Below are 23,169 nucleotides of genomic sequence, written 5' to 3' on the forward strand. Positions count from 1 at the left end.
GTCAGTTCAAATATTGCTCTTGTATAGTTTCTTGAACTTTTGACACTTGAATTGTTGTGTGTTAGGTAATTAACAGAAGGTACAACATATACAAAAAGGAAAGTTCAAATTAATTATATTTCAGCATGTTATTGTAGAAGATAATCAGCTAACGCATACTGTGAGTAGATCTTTTAATTTCGATAGGTCTACTCTCAGTATGTTTACCACTGGCTATCACTCAATTACTCAACCCTTTAAAGTTGCACATGACAGACATTTATATGTATGTATATTCTTCATGTTGAATAAATGATAGGCTAATACTCATTATTTGAGCTGCTAGTTCTTCTATTGGTTGGTTTCTTCTCATCAAAATTTATGAATCTATTGGAGAGTTCATGAATAATACTTGCCACTTTATTAATAAAGGTCTATTCAACATAATGCTATACTTGTTGTCATCTAGTTGTGAGAGTTACATCTTCTGCTAAGAAATAGCCATTTCATACAGTGGATATCTGAGAAACAGCATGATTATATTTTAAGAAAAGCGAGTATTAGCATCACATTTCCCAAAGTTGTAATTTACCTTATATTCCCCAGACTTTTTTTTCCTGGGCAGGAGGGGTAGGAGAGATGTTGTTTGCTGAAATTGTAGTCCATAAACCACTAGCTCCCTAAAATAGGAGCCTAGTTCTCTAAAACTAGTGAAGATGGTTCACAGAATCTAGTAGATGCTGCCAGGAAACACGATTCTGCCCTGGGACGTGGAAATAAATCCCTTGATTTATTAACCTTCCATTTAAGATTATGGCTGGCATGTAATCAAGCTAAGAAGTGCAATAAACAAAGATTTTGAAATTGCCACCTGTTCAGTTTGCTTCCCTGCTCTTAATGTAGGGAACTCCAACATGGATTAAACCGCCTTTATAGGACAGCAGGTATTCTACATATGCCACTTTTCCTGGCCAGGTTACCTGGATTTTTGAGTGAAATCTATAGTAACTGCCCTACCTCTGTTGCTATAAAACAACGGTGCAAAGTTAACATTCAGTTCAGCAAGCTCATTGGTCTGTGACCATAAGAATAAAGGAAATTTTTGAGGGTGTTGAGTATCAAGTTTTCAGAAGCAGAGTTGCATAACAGATGCCAGTAGTGCTGCGACTGAGTGAACTCCAGTTCAAATTTTGCCTCACCCCTCTAGTTCTCCCAGTTGGCAATAATAAAAGCCTAAGGTCCATGTGTCTGTGGTTCCTGGCCTTTCACAAGGTTAGTTTAGTTACCTAGTTGATCAGTTTGGTTTGTTTTTTTTGCCACTGCATACATAAAGGACAGTTTTATGTTACCAATACTAGTAACACCAAGTTTATGTGTAATTGCAAAGTTTTTAAAACACATTTCCTGACTCGGGATGAACATATATTTTTACAGCAATCTTTAAAGCTCAGAAAGCTAACTTTTGGCTGGGATCAAACTGTCAGCAAAAGCTTTAGTTTGAAAAGGTTCTCTTCACCGTCCCCCATGAAAGATCCTCCAAAGTTCTAGCCGTGCTGCATGTGCTTGTGGCATTCCACATTCTGTACAGCCTTTTAATTCTCAATTTAGAAGTGCCAAACATAGAGTAGTGAAGCTTGATGAGTCTCTGGCTAGATGCATTATTTGGCTCACGGCCTGAGTTGCTTAGTTACGCTGACCTCCCAAATATTCAAGAATCTTAAACTTGAAAAAAAAACAACTAAAGCAGGGGTAGGCAAAGTTTTTGTGGCTTGGGCTGGTTCACGGTCCCGCAGACGCTGGGGTGGGCCAGAGTGTGTGTACAAATGCTATTTCCAGCGCTCCTTCCAGCGTGGAGGAGGCGTGTGCAGCTTCCCATTGGCTGCAGGAGCTTCCTGCAGCCAATGGGAAGCTGGCCAGCGTTGCGGAAGGCGGTCCCCGCTCTGCTCTGTGCCGGTTTAGCGTGGCGCACAGGAGCTGACTGAGCGGACGGTGAGGGTCTATGGGCCTTAGGTTGCCGACCCCTGAACTAAAGTATATCAGTTCCTTCTCAGAGAACTGTGTATAAAAACATTTTAAACTTGGAGATAACTCGTCAGTAACAATAAAAAGGTAAAGGTAAAGGACCCCTGACAGTTAGGTCCAGTCACATACGACTCTGGGGTTGCGGCGCTCATCTTGCTTTACAGGCCAAGGGAGCCGGGATTTGTCTGCAGTTTTTCAGGGTCATGTAGCCAGCATGACTAAGCCGCTTCTGGCGCAATGGAACACCGAAACTAGAGCAGCGCACAGAAACACCATTTACCTTCCCGCCAGAGCAGTAGGCTACCTATTTATCTACTTGCACTTTTTTGGCGTGCTTTTGAACTGCTAGGTTGGCAGGAGCTGGGACCGAGCAACGAGATCACCCCATCACAGGGATTCAAACCGCCAACCAACCTTCTGATCAGCAAGCCCAAGAAGCTCAGTGGTTTAGACCACAGCGCCACCCGTGTCCCATCAGTAAATACACAAATACAAATACACAACACCACTGTAATCATACTATTTCACATCACTGGGCTTTTAGAGATGTGTGTGCACTTAAAATGGGGATTTCTACAGAATTATCATCACTCAGGATGAAATTGAGATTCAGTTCTCAGCTTCGTTTTGTGCCCACTTGGGTAAGGTTTACTTTTGAAAATACCTGCATCAACACTTGCAGTTTTTATTTATGACCTGTGCTTCATTGTAAGGTCCCACCAATTTAAAAACACAATACTAACTGTTTAAAACAAATACTGTACAGCGTGGGTCCTAAGAACATATATCTCAAATGTCAGCAGCTTCACGCTGGAATTCCTTTGCTTCGAGCACAGCTACCTTAAGACCCTGATCCACCTCCCTTCAGAGGCAATGGATCTGGGAGCAAACAATCCATTTGGAGGCCGAGTAGGGAGAGGACACTACTCACGCAAACAAGGCAAGGGGAGAAAAAGCAATGTTGCTTCCTTCCTTCCAAAGCAGATTCCCCTTCGGAGCAGTTCCTCCCTCCTCCCTAAAGGCGGCGCTGCAGCGGAGTGTCCCGCTGGGCAACTCTATGGCCCTGCCCCGGAAGCGCAAGCCGGCTAAGGCAGGAAGTGGGGCTCGGAGTCGTGGGCGGCGTGACATTCAGCGGCGGGGACTGGAAGCGTGTGCGCTGCCCGTCATGTTGAGGTGCCGGAGGATCGTGGGCTCCGCGTTGCCTCGGCGACAGGTACTGAGGGCGGCGAAGGGGGCTCAGCAACCCCATTCAGGGTTTCGGTGGGATATGAGAACGAGAATCCACGCTGCCTGGACAGGATCCCCAACGTCCTGCTGGGGACGGTACTCGAAATTTTGATTTAAAAAAAAAAAAATGGAGTTGAATGGCAGACAGAAGCCCTGCAGGTGAAGTTTCTGTAGGGCGGGTCCTCACCGTACATTTAAAAATACATGGCTTCATTTCTGGGAACTGTATTTTCACACACACATCCTAAATAGAACTACAATTTCCAGGGTCCTTAGCAAACCCAGGATTCTCGGGGGTGCGACCCACGCACAGTTAATATGTGGTGTCCCTGTAGCATTAGGGAAAATCCTCCTTGGTATTCCGCCTGCCTGTTTGTTCGTTCCTTACATTTATATTGGCCACCCATCAGTAAAGATTCCTTGGGGTATCTTGCAATAAAGATGCATTTGGAAGATAACATCGCTATTGGAATCGACAGTAAACTATAAAAGATGGAGTGGGGGGAACCAACCACTTCTTTACAGCAGAGGAAACTGCTACTGAGATAATACAACCCAGGATAGACAAATGAAAGTCGTTCTCCACACAGCAAATAAACTATGCAGTTTGCTCCCACAGGATGTGGTGATTGCCATCAGCCTGGACGGCTTTCAAAGAGGATTAGGGAGGATAAGGCTAGCCATGGCCCTGTTCCACCTTCACTGCCAGAGGCTGTATGCCTCTGGATACCAGTTGCTGGGAGTCAGGACTGAAGAGAGCTCTGCTGCACTCCCAAGTTCTGCTTGTAGATTTCCCATAGGCTTCTGATTGGCCACTGTAAGAACAGGGTGTTGGGTTAGATGGGCCTTTGGTCTGATCCAGTAGGGCTTTTCTTGCATTCTTAATATAGGGCTTACAGGAGTAAGTCCTATTGAATTCAATGTTTGATTTGACCTTAGATTTTGAATTTGATGGGGCTTCCTCCCAGCCCAGGTAAGTGGTTTTAGGACTGCAGCCTTATTAAACCTCCTCAACCCATGTTGAACACTTCTTTCAGTGCCAGATTTACGTATAAGCTAAACAAGCTATAGCTTAGGGCCCCACTCTCTTGGGGCCCCCCAAAATTTTAAAGGAAAAAAAAACCTAGATGTACATTTCCAAGATATAAGATAAATTACAAATAAAATAAAACCTACATACAGGAACAGTGGCAAATGGCTTTAGATATCTATTGGGTCCATAAATTACCATATAGCATATATTCAACACAAAAACTAGCGACAATTTGTTGTTGAGAAAGGACAGCTGGACATATAAAGGGCCCCATTACCTTCAGTAGCTTAGGGCCTCATCAAACCTAAATCTGGCCCTGACTTCTTTACATTAAACTAAATTATTCCACCTTGTATGGGTGAAGGATGTAAATCAGCTACTTGCATACCACTCTGTTAATGAATCTTGAAAGTCTTGACTTCAGAATACTCTAATCCCAGTTTTTGTAAAAAATAAACATTTTGTTTTAGTTATCATAAATCTTGGGAGTATCATACATATTCAGCCCAGAATACTATAACTTTAAGACTATTAAAACTCAGGATATTATGTCAATTAATATTAGGGTTGGAAGTTAAACATGAACACATGTTCTAACAATTAGAACACTACTAGAATAGTAGCTAGAAAGCTATTACTATTTTAATTGGTATTGTTAGGTGGACACAAGGGAGTACAAATATAGACTAAATAGATACTGTAGCTATTAATTTTGTCACTGCAGGAAGTAAAACAGGTGACACTGGAAAGTATAGTATTTAAGAAAGATAATTGAGGGAGAGACAAAGGCGGCTGGTCCCTCAACAAAGATGGTGGAGTAGCCCTGCTCCTCTCTTCCTCCACAACTTGGTGGAATATCACCTTCCAAATGGAATGATCCTCCCTCCTTCTGTGTGCTGTTCTGGGGGTTCTCTCAATCCACCAAAACCAATTTCAGGGGGCAAAGTGGGGAATCCCTTTTGTAGAAGTAACACCATTTGTTAAATGAATCCTAGCAATAATACCGACAGTTTTTCTGTGCTGCACTTACTGTTGTCTTGTGTAATGTAATCTGTTGCAATAACATTCCATCCCATTTTTGTATTTCAGCTGTTTTTTAATAGCTGCAGATGGTGCTCTTCAGGAATTATTCCCAATGAAAAGATCCGCAACATAGGAATTTCTGCACACATTGACTCTGGAAAGACTACGTTAACTGAACGCATTCTTTTCTACACAGGAAGGATAGCACAAATGCACGAGGTATTTCTGAGTGGAGGGGGACTCTCCAGAGAAGAATAAGCAAAGAGCAGATTTGGAGGGAGCACAGGGGGTTGCAGAGGGGAAGAAGGAAAGGGAAAGCCCTGTTGTGCAAGTGGAAGTCTACTTTTGTGTTATGTTTGATTTGACCTTAAATTTTGATCTGTCAATTGGGCAATAAAGCATCTCGGAGCAGATCCTTGCCTTGTACAAGAGGACACATGCAGAAATGCACTGACTTGCAGAAATGTTGATATGCTTTCTTTCACCTTAGGTAAAAGGGAAAGATGGGGTTGGTGCTGTCATGGATTCAATGGAGTTGGAACGACAACGGGGGATCACTATCCAGTCTGCAGCAACTTTTACCATGTGGAAAGACACCAACATTAATATAATTGACACCCCAGGTAAAAGTCATGTTGGGTAATAAATATGTTTCTAGCACTTCTATGCCTGGCATGAGCAACACACCCAGGTGTTAAGAGTGTATAATTTTTATCCATAGCCAAAATGACATTTGCTTTGTAAATTGCTTTCTAAGGCTGAAGGCCTAAGCTCTACTCCCTTCCCACTGGGCTTTTTGGAGCACCATCACAGGTGCAGCCCAGCCACTCAGTGGCCACAGAGGAAGTGGGGCAGGGCAGTTGGGCCTGATCTCTGTGCCATTTCCAGGTTGGCTCAGTGATGGTCGGTCTTTGTCAGTGCCTGATGGCAGTAAGACCAACTCAGGATCCAGTGGATCTTTGGCCAGCTTGCTCCCGTCCTTAAACACCCTGTTGGTTTGACAGCATGTTTGATGCCTGGCTGGAGCTGATTCAACTGGTAGAGGCGAGAGAAGAGAAATGTCTTCTTAACCCAACACCACCACCCCCTACAGCCCAGTGTAAAGGGGACTTAGATGGTTTTGCTTTCACCTGTTCAGTAAATGCTGCCTGAAATTCTGGTGTGTACGGTTCTTCAAAGCAAATGTATGCAATGAAACTTGGAACTAGTCCTATTACTATTGACTTGTAAAATCCCCAATCTTGATAGCCTGGTTGTGTTGGACATAGTGCATAGTCCTTAGGGCATAACATAGCCTTCGCCAACCTGATGCCCTCTGAATGTTTTTGACTGCAGCTCCCACCAGGCCCAGACAGCAGGAAAGGGAACCAAATGCAGCAGCAATTCTCAGCTATCTGGAAGCCTTAAAATTCCTGGATCTTTTTACTTCCCTTTCAGGACACGTTGATTTCACTATAGAGGTAGAGAGATCACTGAGAGTTCTTGATGGAGCCATCCTGGTGCTGTGTGCTGTCGGAGGGGTTCAGTGCCAGACAATGACAGTGAATAGGCAGATGAAGCGGTATAATGTCCCGTTTTTGTCCTTCATCAACAAACTGGATCGAATGGGTGCAAGTCCAGACAGAGCCATCCAACAACTTAGGTATGAACATCTCAGTTAGAATTCCTTTCCCCGCCCCCTGCTCATATCAGAGAGGAAGATGGAAAATCTTTCTAGAAACATTGTCAAAAGATATGTGTCTTCAGTGTATTGTTCTGGGATGCCATGCTTCTTAAAGGTTAGGTGGGTAACGTGGTCAACATTGAGTGTCACATATGAAATGGGCTGAAGGATCCTTGCTAACTGAATTCTTTAATAGCTTACATCAGCTTTCCCCACCCTGGTGACCTCCAAATCTTTTGTGGAATGACCAGGGAGTTTCTGCTGGCGCCTTTAGTATACAGCTTTAGGCAACAGACGAAAACATTCCTCTTCAGCCAGACCTTTGACTGATTAACGTCCGATACCCTTTTAAATGTGTTGGTGGTGGTAACTGGTTTGCTTTTGTTCATATTTTTATTATGTGTTTTGTGTTTTTTATCTTGTACTTTTATGCTGTGAACTGCCCTGAGATCTACAGATGGAAGGGCAGTATACAGATTTAATCAACCATCTTCATCTTTTGGATTATAATTCCCCCCCAGCCTCAGGCAGGACTGCCAGTGGACAGGGTTGATGGGAGTTAAGGTCCAAAACATTTGGAGGGTACCAGATTGGGAAAGGCTGGCTTAGATGTACGAAGTGGGCACCAGACCTCACCCCCTGAGCCTTTGCCCTGCCACCTTACTCATACTAGAGCCTTAGACCTTTGATCTTGTTCCTTGTATGACATTTTATTTTCTGGCCCACCATGGGATGTGGTGTCCCCATATACAAGCAGAATCCTGCTACCACCAGAAGGTAGTGTGTCCAAAAAGGTGCATTCTAAATCTTGAGATGATTTGTCTGTCTTTTCTAAAGTTCTGTTATGGCAACTGGCCTTCCTTACAGGGCCTCCCCTTCAGATCTTCATGGGCAGATGGACTTGTATGTGGAGAAGCAGTTCTTTAGAGCTGTAAATGCTGTCTTAAGAGAATTGTATTTGTTTTTAACTTCACAGATCCAAGCTGAACCACAATGCTGCCTATATTCAGATACCTATGGGTTTGGAGGGAAATTTCAGAGGGATCATTGATCTCATTGAAGAAAAAGCTATATACTTTGAAGATGACTTTGGGTAAGGCTTCTGAGCAGTTTGAAATATGGAGGCATTTTACATCTGATCAAGCTTTGGGAGTAGTGTGTTGTTGTTTTTATAAGAAGTATAATTTAGTATTTTGGTTACTGAGGAATAATTAGCTTTGATTAGTATAGCCATAACACACCTGATCTCGTAACTATAACACAATCCTCCCCACCATGCCTCTCTGTTTGAATTTCTCGGCTGCTTTTAACCATAAATGAAGGTGATGTTGGCACCATAGCTAATGCAGCCCGGGGTTCCTATCTTAAAGGAGTTTGAAGCAAGTTAGCAAACCCTGTTTTATTAAGGAATCCTTGTTTGCTGTAACCATGGTTCAGCTTGTGCAGGGCTGTGGCTGTCGGAGCTTTTTAGGCCGTGGATTTGCACAGCAAATGACACTTGGGTCATATTCATTATGTGTGAATTCTGTGAAAGGGGAAAGGTAATAATTGCATGGCAGACAGGCAATTAAATATGCTTTGCTCTTATTGTGGGAGAGTTTAGCCATGTAATCGTCATTTTGCCTTGGGTGGACAGAATTCATATAATAAAAGTTAACTCCAGGCTGGCTTTTGAATCTCTGGTATGTGAAAATACTCAGGGATCCTGCAGCTTTGCAGGAATCTGCAGCAAGAAATTTACAGCTCATCCCTTAACATGTCTATTGAGAAGAAAGTGGGTCTTACTCTCTGGTAAAGCAAGTGAAGCCTTTCAGCTTTAATATTGGTTCTTTTGAGAGGAAAAAGATTTCATTGGCCGTTTTGTCTTCACATTTCTTAGCTCATAAGGCAGAGTGACATTTTCATAGGGGAATGAGAATTGAATAGGAATTGAAATATAAATATGGTCATATTTATACCCTCAAACAGCAGCTGCTCAACTGGAGCTATAACTTTGCTCTATCCAGCATGGTTTTTAAAAAGTTAAATGTATCTGTGATTCCTTCTGCATAAGATGGCTAAGTGTTCTCTTTCTAGGAGAACAGTGTTTGTCACAGGAACAACCCATCCAAGAGTGTCATATTTATATGGATCCTTGTGTACACCTGAAATTATTGTGTACTCATCACGACAGAGCATTAATAGAAAATGTCCATTATTTGAAAAACACCCAGCAAACTTGGTTTTATTGTAGCCTTATGATGTCAATCCTGGTTTACACCCCACAATTTTAAAGGCACATAGGATTATAGCCTATGTGAATATTATTAGACAGAAGGTACAAGGGGTCCAATTTTAAATCAAATGTGTATTATTGCTAGCAGAGCTTTGTCGCTAGATGTGCAGGTGTAAAAAGAACTGAAAATGTGTCACTCGTGGCATAAATTGATAGTTGTGGTTCTCACTGAAGTCCACAGGAGCATGCCAGATTTCTAACATTTCTAGTTGGGTGACTTCTGATGGTCTGCTTGCTTTCTCTGCTTCTGTAGCCAAACGGTTAAATATGACGACATTCCCCCTGAGTTCAGAGCAGAGGCTACCGATCGCCGCCAGGAACTGGTTGAATGTGTTGCAAACTTAGACGAACAGATTGGGGAGCTTTTTCTTGAAGAGAAAATCCCAACAGTGACTGACTTGAAGGTAAAGGGACTTCAGTTCTCTCCCCGTTGCCCCAAGGATTGCCCAGAGTCCTTTGATGTATGCATTTGGTGTATAATGTTTTGCATATGTAAAAGCGAACTGGGTAGGGCACTGTCATCAGAATTAATCAAGGATAAGAGCCTTAAACCAGTCATGGCCGGTGGTCAGGGATGATGGGAGTTGTAGTCCAACAACATCTGGAGGGCCACAGGTTCCCCACGCTTCCCTTCGACTAATACTGGTTACATGTCCTATAGTCACAAACTCCTTAATGCTATCTGAAAATAATAGCAACACCTAGCTTTTATAGAGAGAGCTTTGAATGTTCAATGTGTCTTTTTACATACATACATACATACATACATACATACGTACATCTCAGTAGAACCATGCATGCCATCTTGAGCTGCTTGGGAAAAAATGGGATATAAATGTAATTAGTTAATTATATATTTAAAACAACCCTATAAGGTAGTCCAAAAAAAATTAGCCTTCCATACTGCAGATGGAGGATTGAAATAAGAGAGAATGGCTTACCCAAGGCAGTTTAATAAAATTGTAGAGTTGGAAGGGACCCCAAGAGTCATCTAGTCCAACCCCCTGCAATGCAGGAATCTCAGCTAAAGCATCCATGAGAGATGGCCATCCAACCTCTGCTTAAAAACCTCCAGTGAAGGAGAGTCCACCACTTCCCAATGGTTCCACTGTCAAACAGCTCTTACTGTCAGAAAGTTCTTCCTTATGTTTAGTCGGAATCTCCTTTCTTGTAACTTGAATCCAGCGCCCAGCACAGGGAGGAAGAAGAAAGCCCACCCACTTGGTCAGAGAAGGAAGCTAAGGCGCTGGAAAGCTGGAAAGCACCACCTGCGATACACCAGCAGGTCAAAACGCCATCGTGATCTGGCCCTCAAACTGGTTCTGGACGTTGTATTGAGACATCACCCAGGCCTAATTCTTGGGGACCCATATACTTTTAAGATAAGGAGTCGGTAACACACTGCCTTCTTCTCTGGCTTGGCATCCGGGGGCCTTCAGGTGCTGCCCCTGTTCTGATGGGTAGAGCGTTGACTTTTGAACTTCTGCCCTTCAGTTGCTTAGATTGGATAACGGAGATGGTCTGTTTTGGCTTCATCCATCTGTCGATATCTATCAGTCTGTCTCTCTATCCCACTTTTTCTTCAAGGAGCTAAAGATGGCATGCATGATCCCCCCCTCCTGTTTTATCCTCAGAACAATCTTGTGAGGTATGTTAGGCTGAGAGACAGAGGTCGGCCCATGGTCACCCAGTGATCTTCATGGATGAGTGGGGATCTGTCCAACAACTTTACCATATTAGATCTCTCTAGATGTGCACTATAACGATATATATATATATATATATATATATATATATATATATATATGCACAATTGTGAAATATAACTTTATAATAACTGTTGCATATTATAATATGCAGTTAATTGCAGTAAAAGCATAAAACGTACTTGCAGGGTTCTGCAAGGGTGAAATATAAAGTCTTTAAATAAAAATCTATCCTACAGTTTAGTTGGACTATAATTTTAAATGAATTAGGTAGGATTAAAAAAAAATAGCAAAGCTGTGATGACCCTGCTTGTTTGGTTGGTTGGTTTGCTTCTAATGGGATTATTATATTGCCAGCTCTCATTCAGAGACAGCTTTGTGTGTTGGGACATCACATTTCGTTGCCTTTAGAAGCTAAACGAGTAAGCTGGGCTTTCTGTGTCTGCAATATCTTTGTTATGACGCTTTGCTGCTATCCAGGGAAGTGGCAGGTTTTCAGTACCAGGCATTAATAGCAACAGATGCCTGGAGGGGAGAATAGCTGGCAGAAGGAGACCAGCTGTTTGGTGTGACAGACGAAGTTGGGACAGATCATAGAGGTCATCTGTGATCTCTACCTCTTCTCCTTATAAATGTAAATGCAATATTTGTACCTGCATACCTATATTTGTTTCTAGGCAGAGCCTAATGCGCCCTGTGATCTGTATATTTTGACACAGGGTTTACTTGTAGGTAGAAATCCTTCACAGCATTTCAACCTCTTGTTTCTAAATTGATGTGCAGTTGGTGTAAAGTGACACTGTTTCACCGTAGCTGAACTCACTTGGGCAAGGACTGGATTTGGCTTGAGGACTTGATGAGCATGGAATATAGAGCTTTGAATGTGGAAATAAATCTCCTGTTACCCTTGTTAGCCTTTGATGACTTTGCGGTCTGGAGAATTGCTGCATGGTGGTTGTTATGCAATGGTTTCCCTCTGTGTTCCAGGCTCTCACAAAATGCTTAAGAGGAAGAAGCCCATTTTAAGCGCAGCTGAGTGATCAGGTTGCTCCCAAGAGTCAAAATACACTGTAGGAATATTAATTTCGAAACCTCTACCCTAGTTACAGCTTTTGATGTTGTCCATTAACCAAACAGTCCAAGGGGCATTCAAATAATGTGGATATCCATCTGTATTCGTGCCATTATTTGAAAATTCAAAGGAGAGATTTGTAACCTCATATACATTTACTGAGAAAAAGTACCAAAATTCAGTTGCATTTGCTTCCAATTGTTCATAGGATTGCACCCATGGACTCTTTTCATCCTCTTTCAGAAACACCATACTCCAGTCAAATAAGTTGTCTCTTGATCTGTGCTGAAAATAAAAAGAGCAAAAAAGATTGGGTCGTCTGGAGCGCCTTCTGATCCTAGGCATGCTTTTACCTCTTTACCCAGCACGAAATAAACTTTACGGCAGTGTTGCCCATCTAGCTTGGATGGCTTTTAAAAAGGATTAGACAAATGTGTGGAAGCTCTAGCTGTCGTTCCTTCTAACAGTGGTGGCTGAGTGACTATTAATTTGGAAGCAAAGCAGAGTTGCCCAAAATAAGTTAGCAGTTTGTGTAAACACACGGAAGTTCCTAGGAATGCAGATGTACACACATTTGCGAATTGAAAGAAGGAAGGGTGTTTTTTAAAAAACCTGAAGAAACCAGCGAGCACCTGTGAACTTCCAAGCTGTAAGGATTGCGGAGGTGTCACTTGGGGTGGGGAGCGAGGAGGAAACTGGAGTGGTACAGTCTACTAGATATAGATATAGCAATTACCCTAAAAGGGAATATTAAAGTTGAGGGCAGTTGTGCTGTGAGCTCAAAGGCATCACTCCCTGCATATTACTGGGGCATTGCATGAGGAAGCTCCCCAGAACCCTGCCTGCAGTGCTGTGTAGTTATAACATGCTAGGATTTGGGGCTGGCACTCTCAAACCTGAGTCTTCCAATGCTGGGGTGCTCCCTTATACCAAGTCTATTATTCAGCTATCTCAGTGTTGTCTGTTCTGTTTTTTTTAAAATAAAAATTTATTGGATTTTCCAAATTAAATCAATTACAAATACCCATCACCACACACAAAACAACACAATACACCCTTACACACAAAACAACACAATTATTTAAAAATCCTTCACTTCTTTAAAATCCTAAACTTGGGACTTCCTCACGTCCTCACTTATGCGTTCATTTCTAATCTTCTTCAGTAACTTTGTAACATTGTAAAATCTAATTTCTTACTACTAGTCTTAATCTTACAATTATAATCAACATATCTTAAATCATACAACTTATTCTTATCAATTAAAACATCACATTTCAAATCTTAACTTCTTATATCCTTTCTTCTCTTAACTCAATAAAACTGTTGCTCTTGTTACTTCTGATTCCAACTTCAAAAATATATAAATCAACACATTTTAACAAAAACCTAAATATTTCTTCCATTCTCAAAATCCCTTTTCCCCTCTGATGTCGAGTACCATGGTCAGCATTTCTAATAGATCTCTTAAATCCCTATACCCCACCCCCCTCCTCACCATGTTCCCCCCTCCCATTTCCACCTCCCAACAGACTTCCCCCCAACATTTTCCCAGTCCAGGTTCTTCTTCTCCCAAAATGATACAGTTTCCTTCTTCTTCCAGTGTTGTCTGTTCTGACTGGCGTTAGCTCTCCATGGTATTTCACCTCAGCTGCATTTAGCACAGCAGGGGAAGGTCTCATGTGTGAAAGAGAAAAGGTCACTTTTTCCTTTCCCCCTCCCCTTTCTGACACCCCCCCTCCAAAAAAGAAAGCATGAACAGGACTACAAGGCTCCTTTTGTAGCCTGGTTGGAGTCCTCAAGAGAAAGATTCCTCTTACAGAGTTGGGGATACATAGCAACATTTTTTAAGCATCTTTCTTAGACATGTAAGCAAGCTACTATGGGCACAGCCACACCACACATTTAAATGATACCAATTTACTGTAGTCTGTTGAGGGCGCTGAGAGTTGTTAGGATTCCCCTATTCATCTCTTAGAGCTGCAATTTCCAGAGTTCCCTTGGGAGAGGGATTGATTGTTAAGCCACTCTGTGAACTGTCACTCTCTACCCCAGGGGTCAGCAAACTTTTTCAGCAGGGGGCCGGCCCACTGTCCCTCAGACCTTGTGGGGGCTGGACTATATTTTGAAGGGGAAAAAAGAATGAATTCCTATGCCCCACAAGTAACCCAGAGATGCATTTTAAATAAAAATACACATTCTACTCATGTAAAAACACGTTGATTCCCGGACCATCCGCAGGCCGGATTTAGAAGGCTATTGGGCCAGATCCGACCCCCGGGCCTTAGTTTGCCTACCCATGCTCTTACCCCTTTAACCAACTCCAGCTTTCAAAATTTTTGGGTGGAAGCCATGACTGTGTAAGGTGTTCTCATAGTGCTTTAAAGGTGTGGTGTGATGTGCATGTGGCCAAAGTCTATTCGTTCTGTGGCTCTGCATCTAGGATGAAAAAAAATCATCTTAAAATCATTTGTCAGATGGGACCTTTTGGCACAAGCAACAGTTTGTGTCAAAAGCAGTTTTCTGGTTCAAAGCGGCCTTGTCTCCCCCAGCCTTCCTTCTCCCAGAGCTAATTAATTACAAATTACTTAATGGCTGTGGAAAGGCCAAGAGGCAGGTTTGTTTGTGCTAATATGTCCCCAGTGATGGATTTCTAGCCTGTGGCAGGCAGCCAAGTTCTGGTTTAAAATAATTTTTCATGGAAAACGCATTGGGTTCTTCTTGCGTGCTCATTAGACATCAAGGACTTAAATATACATTTTGTTTGCTGACAGCAAAACATTACTCCTGAGGTTGAAACCCTGACTGGTGTGCTGCAGCTGCTGAAGTCAGGGTACAAAAGTAACCTGCAGAAATAAGGGGGGGGGGAAGAAGGCAAGGAGGGAGTTGCAGTTTCTGTGAATAGAACATAGATATTTCCAGTCAGGGTGCTAACCTTGTCTCCCCTGTCTGTAGTATGCCATATTCTATTTGCAGGGAGAGGAAGGAAGATCGGGTACTTTGAGGGCTTAAACTTGGTACTTCAGACCCTAAGGGATCTGGCCTGCCAAGGTAATGTGGAGCCAGAGTCCTCGTCCAACCTAGAAGGGAATAGGGGTTTTGCAGGGCTGGCCTCTCCAATTTGACAGATGGTATCAAACCTTTAGATTTGCCAGGCCTGGTATCAGTAACAGGAGTTTGGCTCTTGGCCCTTTCCTAGCTTGAGCCGCTGATCTTGGAGGCCCTGAGCACATGCTACAGGTCTAGAGACAAATACATCTGGTGGCAGGTCCAGGCTGGGCCCCGACAGGAACGAGCAGGGTTAGAGCCGAAACGACGGCTGCTGCACCATTACAGATATACACAGAGTTTTGCCCCCTGTCACAACACAGGGATGTCAGCTGAACTATCCCAGGTTGATAGGATCATAGAACTGTAGAGCTGGAAGGGACCATGAGGGTCGTATAGTCCAACTCCCTGCAATGCAGGAATTTTTTGCTCAATGTGGGGCTCGAACCTGTTAGCGTTGTTCCAGTTGTAGTCACTGCAATGCAGGCTTTTCTTCCAACTTGTTAAACCCCAACAAATCCCGGTTTCTACTCAGTAGCAGCTTTGTGCTTATGCGTACTTTTCTTTCTTTTCCCTTTTGGCATTTGTTTTCTCTTGCATCTACTGTAGTAGGTTAATCCTCAACACCATGACATCCACACTCAAATGCAGAGTGATGATTACACTAAGGACTTGTTTTCTGTGTGAATTTTGGCCACCTCCTGAGATACGTAAAGAAAGCAAACCTTTCAGGGAAGCCTCTTTGTTCAGTTTAAAAACTGAGCTGGTACCCTGTTTTAAAGCTTCTCTCTACAGTTGGAAAAGTCCCCCTTTGTATCGTGTAGCCACAAACATTGCTTTTATTATAACTGTTTTCATTTGGTGGGGAACAGAAAGCATGATGCTGTGCATTCTTGTATTATGCCAAGTGCCCTTAAGAAGCCAACTGTTAACACTGTGAATGTTCTGTTTCTCCCAAGCTTGCGATCAGAAGGACAACACTCAGCAAATCCTTCACACCTGTGCTGGTAGGAAGTGCTCTGAAGAACAAAGGTGTGCAGCCGCTGTTGGATGCTGTTCTGGAATACCTCCCAAACCCATCCGAAGTCCAGAACTATGCGATTTCCAACCAGGAGTAAGTACAGAAAGTGGAGGAAAACAGATCTACTTTGAAATTATATTTATTTATAATGTGGCCACTAAGTACCCTATGCTACGGTTGAAGATGAAAGGCAGTGATTTTGTAAGATAAAGCCCACTTTGTCTGAGGCATGCTTTCCTCTCCTAAGCTGGTGGGTACACCTGTTTGGCCTGTAGGTGGCAGACACATCAAAAGCTGTAGGTCTTTTCTTGTTCTCATCCCCAGTGATTAATCAGGCATCTTTTAAAAAAAGAAAGAACAGAAGGTGATATAATAGAGGCATTGTTGCTTGTGATGTGGATGCTGTTGTCTCTAGTAAACGAGCTTTGCTGGCTTTTGAGGTCCTTTAAAACCCTGGAAACTTTGTTTGATTAGAGGTGACACTAGACAAAAGAAATGGGCACGTGTCTATTAAAGTACCTTCAGCTCTCTTTTTTATTATTAAAAACAAAACAAAAAATTCCTCCCAGTAGCACCTTAGAGACCAACTAAGTTTGTTCTTGGTATCAGCTTTCGTGTGCATGCACACTTCTTCAGATACACTGAAACAAAAGTCACCATTATAATATTATTATTATTATTATTATTATTATTATTATTATTATTTCATTGTGAAAAAATCCTTTTTGGCTGTCGCTACAGAATCCAATACTGCAAGATGCTTGGAGGCTGACTTAAGATTTATTTATGTTTCAGTAAAAAAAAATCCTCAAAAATAGAGAGTACCATATTTTTCGCTCCATAAGACGCACTTTTTTCCTCCTAAAAAGCAAGGGGAAATATCTGTGCATCTTATGGAGCGAATGGTGGTCCCTGGAGCTGAATTGCCCAGGGGCCAAAAGAGGATCATGTTTTTTATTTTACAAAGAGAAAAGGGGGGTTGAAAGGACCCCGCTCAGCAGCTGATCTGCAAGAGATCGGGAGAGAGATAAGAGTCCCCGGCTCCCTTTCAGCCCCGCCCTCCTTTGTTGAATGTGCTGCAGAGGGAGGTTGTTTGTTTCCTCAGGGACATATGACTGGCTGATTAGATTATCTGTCTGGAAACTGTAGAAAAGGCTCCCTTTCCTTTAGAAGCTGCAGAAATGTGAGTTGAACCCCATAAAAACGAGGCTTTTCCTCTTTGCTTTTCCCCCTTTGCAAAAAAGCTGCAAAACTTTTAGCTGATCCTAAAAAACAGGGTTTTTCCCTTTGCAAAAAAAGCTGCGAAACTTTTAGCTGATCCTAAAAAAAACCAGGGCTTTACCCTTTGCAAAAAAAGCTACAAAACTTTTAGCTGATCCTCAAAAAAAACAGGGCTTTTACAGGAGGAAAACCAGAATATTTTTTTCTTGTTTCCTCCTCTAAAAACGAGGTGCGCCCTATGGAGCGAAAAATACGGTAAGTATATGCAGCAATTATAGGAAAGGAAAGGGAAATGACAGTTGAAGGTGGGAACGGGGTGACATAACAGAAAACCTATAGTACCATGAATAAATTAAAAGGAAAAACAGCGTCATTTACATTGTCATTCCATAGTGCAAAAACAAGGCCCCTCTCAATAAGTTTCTTTTCTTCATTATTATGAACCGTGTTTCTTTCATATGTAAGCTATAACATTAAGAGAGTTCACCAGATTTTCCTTATCCTGTTATGGGAATGTCTTTATTTTTCCATTTTTGTGAAATACACTTGTTTTGCTGTGTGTTGGCAGTGCCGTAATCAGCTGTAGATCAGTATTAACAACTTCAGGATGAAGTTATCTAAAGGAGAATTTTAGGATTTCTCAGGAGACCATTACCTGTACTTGTTTGTATAATATTTGGGTGCTTCTGTCCAGAAGTGCATCATTTTTTTTACAACTCCAAAAGATATGTATTAAATCCGCCTTAATTCACTTACACCTCCAGCAGTGCACGTTTCGGCTAAAAACTGAGCCTAAGAATTCTTAGGAAGGAATTTGGTGAGTTCAGATTCCACAGCAAACACCTTACCTGCACCTCCTTGGATGTGCGGATTGGGTAAGACTCCTGCCCGATTCCACAGTGAGAGCTGAAACCTGAGAGCTGACTCTTTGGGCTTTACTTTCATGTACTAGTTACTTGGAATCAGTTGTTAGCCCATGTGGATCTGGCTGTGTGGGTTGAAAATGTGCCTCCAATTCCCCCTGGGAGCAACAGGACGTGATGACATGCAGTCACTCTCAGGGAGATGGTATGGTGGGAGGGGAAGCTGCTGGACCCAGGAGGGACAACCATAATTTCCCCCTTACAATCTTTCTGAGATCAATGACATATTTTTATGCCCATTGCTTCCAGGGGGAATTGCAGAACTCTTTAAATCCATGCGGCAGGAGTTAGCCTACATTAGCTGCTCCAAGTGGCTAAAATCTGTAAAGGAAGAAAGGAGAGGCACTTCGACCACCTCTTAAATTTTCCTTTTGGATTTTTAAGTGTTTTCCTTTAAAAACCTGCACAGTAAACAGGTAGGACGGATTTAGCTAGTAAACACATACAAAAGGGACATAAACCCAACTAAGGCTGTTCTTAGTAATAATTCTACATCTGCCATTGGTCTTCAGAGCCTGTTAAGACTGCTCATTAGATCGTCCTTCAGAACAGATCGCCACAACAAAAATGGATTGTGAAGTACCGTAGAAATATTGCATTTTAAACTTAACTTTTCTCTTCTTCAAGGGATTCCAAGGAAAAATCTATGATTTCGCTGAGCTCTGTCAGAGACAGTTCCTTGCCTTTTTTGGGCCTGGCATTTAAACTTGAGGTAGGTCCCCTCCGACAAAGCTTTCTAACTAAGAACAACTGAGCTGAAACCTGTTGGGACAGGGCTGCTAGTGGCCGTTTGCTCTACACCTCAGGATGTGTGTTGCTTTGATTCCCTCTGCTTCTCCTAAAGTTTTGTCTCCCTTGATTGACTGGCTGCTGTTTTCTGCCACTTGCAGGCTGGGCGTTTTGGACAGCTCACCTACGTGCGTGTTTATCAGGGGATGCTAAAGAAAGGCGATTCCATCTACAATACCAGGACTGGGAAGAAGGTCCGGGTGCCAAGACTGGTCCGCATGCATGCAGACACGATGGAGGTGAATATCGAGGCAAAACCCAGTCTGTGAGGCATTTTATTTCACTTCAATCCCTTTCCGTTCAGCGAAGAAGATGCAAACAAAGGCAGGGGCTCCCGAACTGTGGCTCCTGGGCGAGTTTCAGTCAGGTGGTTCCTATCACGTCTGCATCAAATACACATATTGATCTTTAAATTGTATTTGTTCTTTTATGTTGTATTTTACCGTGTAATGATTCAGATTCTATGGGATGCAAAGTGTAATGCAAGAAAATGCAATACAAGAAATAGAAATACATCTGCAAAGCATACTGCAGCAAGCACAGCATATTACTGCCTCTGCAACAGGTAGAATAGTCATCAATTCATTCGCCAAGGCCACCTGCAATTTTCAAGTGGTCCATGAGGAAAAAAGGGTTAGGGAACTACTGCGCTATGGCATTCTTTGTATGCAATCTGGGTCAAAGAGAAGGCATTTCTAGTTAAAGGTGTTTCAGTTCCTTGCCTGTGCCGTGGGATTTTATTTGCAGATAAATGCCGCTCCTAAAATTTGTTTCCTCGCCAAAAACATCTATATGGTTTTCAGTTTATACCCTGCTCGACTGTACAGCGCAATACTGTTGCCATCTCCTCCCTCAGTTTCTCCCTTGATCCCAAGGACACCTCTCTGTAGCTGCTTTCTCCCATGTGAATTGGGAAGAAGTATGAACAGCAGCCCTGTCGGCATTTCATGCCATATGTAGTGTGTAGAAGATGAAGAGATGGAGATACAGCTGTTGCTGTTCACAGCGTCATCTAGAGCCCTTTTGAAGTTTCTGTTCCCACTGGAGAGGAAGAGGTTAGAGAGCCCTTTGCCTGAGTCTCAGCTACCATGGAAGGGTGTAGCGAGAGCCCTTGCCACAGGCTCTCCAGCCTTCGCTGCTCCATTCAATACGTGGCCCTCCTTTTGAAAAACGAAACCGCTGCTGACCAAAGCTGCAAGCTCAGGAAGGCTTATATAGCAATTAATGTTCTGCCATAACTGCTCTCCTTTTTTGCCCCGAGAACCCCCTTTTCTTCGTTAAACGAAGGAATCAAAACATTCCCATATTATAAAATGTCTGCCTGGGGAATCCCAAGTCGATTTCTTCACACCCAGTTAGCTTTTAAGCACCATGGCCCTATAAAAACAGCTGGAAGTGGAGTTCAGCATGGCTGCCCACTGATCTTTCAACAGTAAGGCCAAAATGGGCCATTCTTCAATTATTTGTAAGGGCTAAATTTGTCTCCTAGTTCATCCTAGTACATTCTCAAAAGTTACCTTTCAAGTTGATAGTAAAAACACTTTTAGTGAAATTGCTTTTGTCATATTGGCAGTCAGTCGCCCCATCTTCTCTGGGAGCCACTCCTTCCTGGTCCCATTATTGCACTCTTCTCCATCTTTCTTTGGTTACTACTGTCTTGACATGTTGGCTAATCTAGCAGGAAAATGTGATTATCTAACTCCTGACAGGTACCTTTACCAGTCAGCATGAATCAGACTTTGCTGCTTAGCTGTGAGTTTTCAAGATCAGTGTGGCATGATCCCATTTTACTGCCCCAGACAACAAATGGGCAGTGGCATTGTACACCAATTGCAGCTTTGGGGCAGTCTTCAAGCGAAGCCCTATGTGGTGTACATTGCAGTAGTTCAGTCAGGAGCTTATCAAAAACATAGACTATGGTAGCTATGGCTATAATTTGTCAGCCAGCTGGAACAAGGGCATAGGTACTCCTTGCCACTGAAACACTGAGAGCCTCTAGTGGCAGCTTAGAATCTAGGAGAACCCTGTTATAATCAAGGTTAGACTATGCATGCAGGTCTTACCACTGCTGTAGAATGGTTGCACTCTTGCCTAATACCATAAAACGCACCTAGAATGCTATTTTTTTGTTTTGTTTCTGCTAGGATGTGGAAGAGGTTTATGCAGGAGACATCTGTGCATTATTTGGCATCGACTGTGCTAGTGGGGATACATTTTCAGAAAAATCTAACACTGACCTTTCCATGGTAAGTTCCTCTTCTGAATCGAACTGTGTGTTCTCTTTATATTTCTTAAAGTCTCAACTCAGATGTTATTCCTTAATCAAAATGTCCTCTGTACTAAAGAAACTTTTAATTTTTTTAAAAAAAGGTTTTATTTTGAGTCTGCTTTTACAGCTATTACAATTTAAAAAACAAACAAACCTACAAGTATAATCAGTTTATGCTAATGTCAGTTCTGCATTCTGTTGAAATGAAGGAGCATGATCAGAAATGTATCATCCAGCCCTTCTATGAAGAGCACAACACAATCTCAGTTTAATAAGATGAGCGCTGTGCCCGCTCATGCTTCCTTCTCTCCTCCCTTCTCTTAAATGCCATAATGAAAAAATTCTGATTTATCCATAACATCCAAACAGGGAAACTGTCATTTAATTTCTGACTACAAACCAGGATCTGATCCTGTATTAGGAAACATTTGTTTTAACAAACCACATAAATTTTGAATCCTAGCAAGCAAGAGGAAGGCTGCCTGTGGGTTTGAGTGTTAAAAGTTAAGATAATTATCTGGAAAGATAATTTTCAAGTGTTTTTATATTAACAAATGGTTCTTTGGTTTCTCCGTTCTGTTCCTTTTCATAGGAATCTATTCATGTCCCTGATCCTGTCATTTCAGTGGCAATGAAGCCATCCAACAAGGTAGGCATCTGAGGTCCAAACAAGGGTAAATAGTAAAAAATTTCTTTACTTTGGAAGGAATATTGTGATCTGATTTTTCTTGGAGGAAAACTAAGGTTTCTGTTGCATTTGGTTTAGGAGAAGCTGAGCCACCTTTTGGTGTGGTAGTTCTCCTGCTGCAGAGTTCCAATAGGTTTGATGCCCTGGCAATTATGTGCGATCAATCCTATCAATTCTAGTTGTGTATTTACTTGTGTCAATGCAGCACTGAGTGGAGCAGTCTCAAGTTTGTGATGCTCTGAAGCCAATGCGTTCCATTGATACCCTACAGTTTATAGAAACCATCTACCTCTATATTTTATGGTATTTTGTCCTGTAACCCCAGCACTTTTGACTATCTTGTTATACTCAGTGATACGAAAGACGTTAATTTATCCTTGTTTATCCTCTCCCCCCCACCTCAGAATGACTTGGATAAGTTTTCAAAAGGCATTAACCGCTTCACAAAGGAAGACCCCACTTTCAGAGTTCATTTTGACAGCGAGAGCAAAGAGACCATTGTTTCAGGAATGGGAGAACTGCACCTGGAAATCTATGCACAGGTGATTGTTACAAGATTGCACTGGTAAAGTGTGCTACCGAGTCTCACTTGGCAAAAGTATTTATTTAATTCAGCATTTATAGTTTAGTTGTGCTCCCCAGCTTCATATCTGGCTATGTATGAATTATACAGTGCCGGTTGTAATCCTTCAGTTGGGTCTGTGTTAGCAATTTTTTGTGGTTATCGCTCATGTAGTATATGTAGAAGGTCAGAAATCTTTCATATGTACAGGATGTGGACCAAAAAGTTACTCAAAAAAAAACCCAATCTGCTCTGGGTGGGTGGGCTTCTATCTGGTCCAGATATAAGAAGCTCTAGTTAACTAGAGATACTACAGCCGGAAAATGTTGTCTTGACATTTTCCCAATGATTGTAGGTAGCATTCAGGAATAATTAGGTGAGATCATGCTAAACGCTACCCATTTGGCAACACATTTTAATCAGGTTTTTTTTGTGTGTGTGCTGTTTCTACCTAGAGAATGGAAAGAGAATATGGTTGTCCTTGTGAGACCGGGAAGCCTAAAGTAGCATTCAGAGAGAGCATTGTGTCAACTGTACCGTAAGTGTTCACTCTGGCATGTGAGAGCCACCACACCAAGGCCAGAAAATAATTTGCATTGGTCCTTATACATGTAGGGGTTTCTGAACCTGCGTAAGCCTATTTTATTG

General features: G+C 42.3%; 1 protein-coding gene across 1 annotated transcript; it reads left to right on the top strand.

Moving 5' to 3' along the window:
* Window positions 1-3,076: 3,076 nt before the first annotated feature.
* Window positions 3,077-23,169, top strand: LOC117047413 (elongation factor G, mitochondrial-like). Its single transcript, XM_033150540.1, has 13 exons — window positions 3,077-3,214; window positions 5,351-5,503; window positions 5,775-5,907; window positions 6,722-6,926; window positions 7,924-8,040; window positions 9,476-9,626; window positions 16,008-16,162; window positions 18,841-18,925; window positions 19,104-19,241; window positions 21,147-21,248; window positions 21,864-21,920; window positions 22,364-22,501; window positions 22,977-23,169. Exons 1-13 carry the CDS (start codon window positions 3,167-3,169, stop codon window positions 23,061-23,063), a joined length of 1,569 nt encoding a protein of 522 aa, XP_033006431.1. The 5' UTR covers window positions 3,077-3,166; the 3' UTR covers window positions 23,064-23,169.

Source organism: Lacerta agilis, chromosome 5 (assembly GCF_009819535.1).
Source record: "Lacerta agilis isolate rLacAgi1 chromosome 5, rLacAgi1.pri, whole genome shotgun sequence".
Lineage (NCBI taxonomy): Eukaryota > Metazoa > Chordata > Lepidosauria > Squamata > Lacertidae > Lacerta > Lacerta agilis.

What these genes read in the sequence shown, in the direction of transcription:
- LOC117047413 (XM_033150540.1), top strand. Translation starts at nt 3,167, where the DNA reads ATGTTGAGGTGCCGGAGGATCGTGGGCTCCGCGTTGCCTCGGCGACAG. An exon ending in TACTTTGAAGATGACTTTGG is followed by an intron (nt 8,041 to 9,475) that starts GTAAGGCTTCTG and finishes CTGCTTCTGTAG; the next exon opens with CCAAACGGTTAAATATGACG. An exon ending in GCCTGGCATTTAAACTTGAG is followed by an intron (nt 18,926 to 19,103) that starts GTAGGTCCCCTC and finishes TGCCACTTGCAG; the next exon opens with GCTGGGCGTTTTGGACAGCT.